Source organism: Botryllus schlosseri, chromosome 2, assembly GCF_051294905.1.
Source record: "Botryllus schlosseri isolate E-star chromosome 2, Bs_hap1, whole genome shotgun sequence".
NCBI lineage: Eukaryota > Metazoa > Chordata > Ascidiacea > Stolidobranchia > Styelidae > Botryllus > Botryllus schlosseri.
In genome coordinates this window covers 1,767,226-1,771,546 of record NC_137237.1, presented here as the reverse complement: position 1 = coordinate 1,771,546, position 4,321 = coordinate 1,767,226, and the positions used below count along the sequence as shown (strand labels likewise).

At 43.2% G+C, this 4,321-nt stretch overlaps 1 protein-coding gene across 1 annotated transcript; it reads left to right on the top strand.

The window, feature by feature from the left end:
• Positions 1–789: 789 nt before the first annotated feature.
• On the top strand, positions 790–3,662 carry LOC145432934 (uncharacterized). The gene has a single exon (XM_080309771.1). It carries the CDS (start codon positions 1,599–1,601, stop codon positions 2,925–2,927), a length of 1,329 nt encoding a protein of 442 aa, XP_080165897.1. The 5' UTR covers positions 790–1,598; the 3' UTR covers positions 2,928–3,662.
• Positions 3,663–4,321: the final 659 nt, after the last annotated feature.

Below are 4,321 nucleotides of genomic sequence, written 5' to 3'. Positions count from 1 at the left end.
TTCGATCATCGAGCATGCCCTATTTTCTGATACATATGTAGTCTGAAATGCATGTGGATGGATACCGTACTGTTTTAGACAGTAGCATGGAACTGTCCCCGTTCGCTTGCACAATCAGAGAATTTACAAACAATAGCCCTTTTATGGCTTTTATCCAATCACGTAATCTAATAACTAACCCTCACTTTGGTGTGTGGAATATCATGTTTATAACCCGTAAACTTATAACCAAGGGTTAGGCCAGTGTTTGTATCAAAGAAGTGTCGAGTGCCGACACTTCAGCCCAAGACCAGGGTGGAATTGGTGGCATGGCATTGGCATCGAGACATCGACCCCATCGTCACGCGCAACTTTCCATTTAATTACCTAATTGTTCTATGCGAGAAACCTTCCTGTCACATGCATCTTATTGGGGAAAACAACCACTGTTTCCAGTCTGGGCCCGAGACATCTTGTCTTCGAACTACAAAATCAATTACTTAGGAGTCGTTTATCATCAACCTACAACGTCGAAGAAGTGTTTTAGTCAAATCTGGCTTTTACCCAGACTGGAATCAGTGGTTGTTTTCGTCAATAAGTTGCGCGTGACAGAAGGGTTTCTTCCATAGAATAATTAAAGAATTAAATGAAAAGTTGCGCGTGACGTTTGCCACCAATTCCACTCTGAGCTTTTACTATCATAAATTAGGACATTTAAATTACCGTACTCCTGCTGGGCTGGCAATCCCGTAATAATGCGATAATCGGTGTCGTATATTTTGTCTGCATGCCATATAAAAAAATCACAGTTTGGGGGACTTGGGGTGGCCGGTGGGCAACTTCATCAGTCGGCGGGCGTGATGTGGGAAAATAAGTAGCACTACTTGGCGAGCCAGATTCCTGAATCGATACATAAATAGTGTATTTATCCATCTATACAAGGAATAAATCATATTTGATGTAAACTTCAAGTTCAAATTGTGACCAGAACACGCTCGGTGAAAAGCTCACCCTTAACTTATCCGCTCAAGATTGATGCGGAACAATCAAAGGCCATAAATTCTGCAATTGGCAAACACTTGTTGGATAATCCCGCCTGTGCGAAAAATTATCAAGACGACAGATTTCGCATACTCGGAAAGGGTCGCTCACACTTTCATTTGTGTGCCTTGGAGTCGACTTTTATCAAAATACACCAGCCAAGGCTGTGTCAACAAAAAGAGTTTGTGTATCATCTAAAAATAGTACATGGAACGCTCTCGTATTCGACATTTCGTGCTGGTGACGTCATATTTTGTGTTACGATTGTTGATATATGCTGTTCTTTCGAATTCTCTACTAGTTGCTGATGATTACCCCTGACGAGTGTCAGCCGAAAATATTCGGGTTCATTTCAATATGAATATACTATTCGATTGACCAAAACTTGTATTCCATGAATTTGAAGTCATCAAGTCAAGGAGACGTCTGTGGTCAGTCTAAGTTGACAACAAGTTCTTCGAACGTAGAAGCTATACGTGACCATCAGTTAGATTGAAACGCAACTTTGTCTTGTTAATATTAATAGTCGGAAATGTTTGCTCACAAATCTTGTATACCCGAGCAGAACAAGTACCTTCATGGCCCTATCATTCTCAGGTTGGCCACATTTTCATATAAGACCGGTTCCAAACTATCTGTGTTTGGCTCACCATTGTCCTACAGTGTTGATATTTTTCAGATTGAATAATTATATATCACCTGTAATAACGGCTACAATGTCCAGCATATTCGTTCCCGAACATGTTCGGGGCAACAAAGGCCAAATCACGCAAGAAACCATTCAAAAGCTACTAGACGAGAACGGTCACTTGATCCAGTGCATCGTCGACAATCAAAGCAGCGGAAACATTCGAGAATCAGCGCAGTACCAGCAAATACTGCACCGTAACTTGGTATGGCTCGCCACGGTCGCGGATTCAAACCAAACTGGCAATCCGCAAGTTTCGTTATCGTCACCGAAAGGTGTTTCCGGAAGTTTAGGTTCACCTAAACCACCGAGATCGGATATTGCATCCACTTTTCAATCACCTCAAAACGAAGCACCCGTCAGCGTTAACAATCCGCAAGTCGTCACCACTAAGTCAAATGGTATCGGCTCTAACCCACCGACACCCCAAGCGCCGTATGCGTCTCCTCAAACACACCGTTCCTCACCGCAAATGAAACCCAATTTTAACCCACCGCCACAACCAAACTCATACCCCCCTCAGTATCATCAGCCACCGAACTCGTCAGGAACAAGAACGCCTTTACGTAGCCCAGTCGATTCGACCCAGAGTCAGAGACAATCGCCCGCGTCAAATCAGCAGTATCCTCCTCAAAATCCGCAGTTATTACCAACTCATCAAACGCCTTCATACCAACAACCGCAGTCTCAGTATAACGAGCAAAATACATCTTACCCTCAAGCAAACCCACAGTCAACCCCATCCTATTCGCAGGCTTTTAGCCAACCTCCTTCATATCCGCAGAATTCAGCCTTTCCCAATCAGCAACCGACACAGCAGGGTGCACAATACGGTCCACAGCCTAATGCATACCCACCTAATGCATCAATTGGCTCGCAAGGACCACCTCCTGGTGCATACCAACATGCACCACCACCACCACAGTCTCAATACCCTGTTTCTTCCCATCAAGGTATGATTCAAAACCAGCCAAGGCCATATTACGGCCGTCCTGCTCCTCCAAATGCATCTCCAGGATATACTGGGTACAACACACCACAGCCTAATCATCAGATGCAACAGGCCCCTCACGAGCAACAGCAAGTCCCATATCAGCAACAACTGCCTTCAAGCTACCCGCCTCAGTATCCCAACCAGCAGACGCATCAAGGCATGCAGTACAATCAGAATCCAGCGCAAAACCAGCCTCAACAAAACATGCCTTATCAGCAACGGTAATATTGTTATAGAGACGTTTGACAATGTCATAACGTGTTCCTGACTTGACCGCCTTTGAGATTGGTGAAATTCATGTGCTTCCACTTGTTTATTGTGTCAAATGGAAACGTGTATTGCATTCGGGAGCAGAACATTTGCGGAATCCAAAGGAGAAAGTTAAAATGAGTCCGAGAGTGCAGCAGGCCCAATTCTCTCTTACAGAGTGTGATGGGGTAATATCAACACTCCCTGGATTAAAGATTTTGTTGGCTAAAGCACGCTCTTGATTATAGCCTCACACTTCACATGTTTTTGATGATTTCTACACCAGAGGTGTTCGGTATTAAAGTGTAATCCACCATCTCAAATTTTCATGAAAATTAATTGGTATGCTTGCAAAAACGACTTTTGAACTGCCATATCTTCGGTTCTAGTTAATGGATTTTGATAAAAGAAATTATTTTTTTGGGAATCAGAAAGGAAAGTATTGTTAGCATGCTAATTTGTACTGGCCATCTCTGGCGTTTTACGTTTTAGTGAAGCTGTCGTTCCAGAAGGTGTGTCATCTCCATTATAAATACCAGCATGTCCCACCTGTCACTAATTACACCTTTTGTATAAAGTTGGTGGTGTTTCTCAAAATATTACCTTTCGCTATGAATTTTCGCATTTTCAATGAAATTTTTCCGATTTATTTTCAAGCGATTTCTGTTGTCTACACTGCCGTTTTGTGGCGAATAAAAGAACTTGTTTTCAGTCTTGTTTATGTAAAATTTCCCACTGGGTCGACAGGTGATGGGGATGGAGGCGTGGGTTCGAATCCCACTTCTGACACTAGTGTTACTTTTCAAGTCTTCGTAGATCAGTAAACAGAAGACGAACTTCAAGTATGAAACCAACGCATTCAATCAGAATTACTTCGAGCCAAGCGATCAGTGTCCAGGGCGGAGTTATAGCTCAGTTTCAGCATCAGTTTTTTTAATAGTTTCATCATTTCGAAACAACGCAAGACTGCGTTACAATGAAAAGATAGGAAGGTGTCGAAACGACTTCGAGTATAGTCTTTGAAATCAGTCACCCACCTGGGCCTAGGCGCTGTAAAGAGGAGGCATGCGCGCTGAATTAAAAGTAAAAGATAATATAAAAGGTCAAGTTGAACGAAGGAGCAGGCCCGTAACTGCCAAACCCCCCAATTGGGGGGGGGGCGAGTTCGAAGGGATCCCAAAATTATTTCGTAAATTAGCATAAATTATAGTGTTTTTTTTTGTTGAAATTTTTGCAACTTATAAAAAAATTTTCGCGCTTCGCCGAGCGAGATAGTGTAATGCTTATGCGTCCGGCTTCTCGAGCGGTAGGTCGTGGGTTCGATCCCCGGCCGGGTCATACCAAAGACTCGAAAATTGGTATCCGCAGCT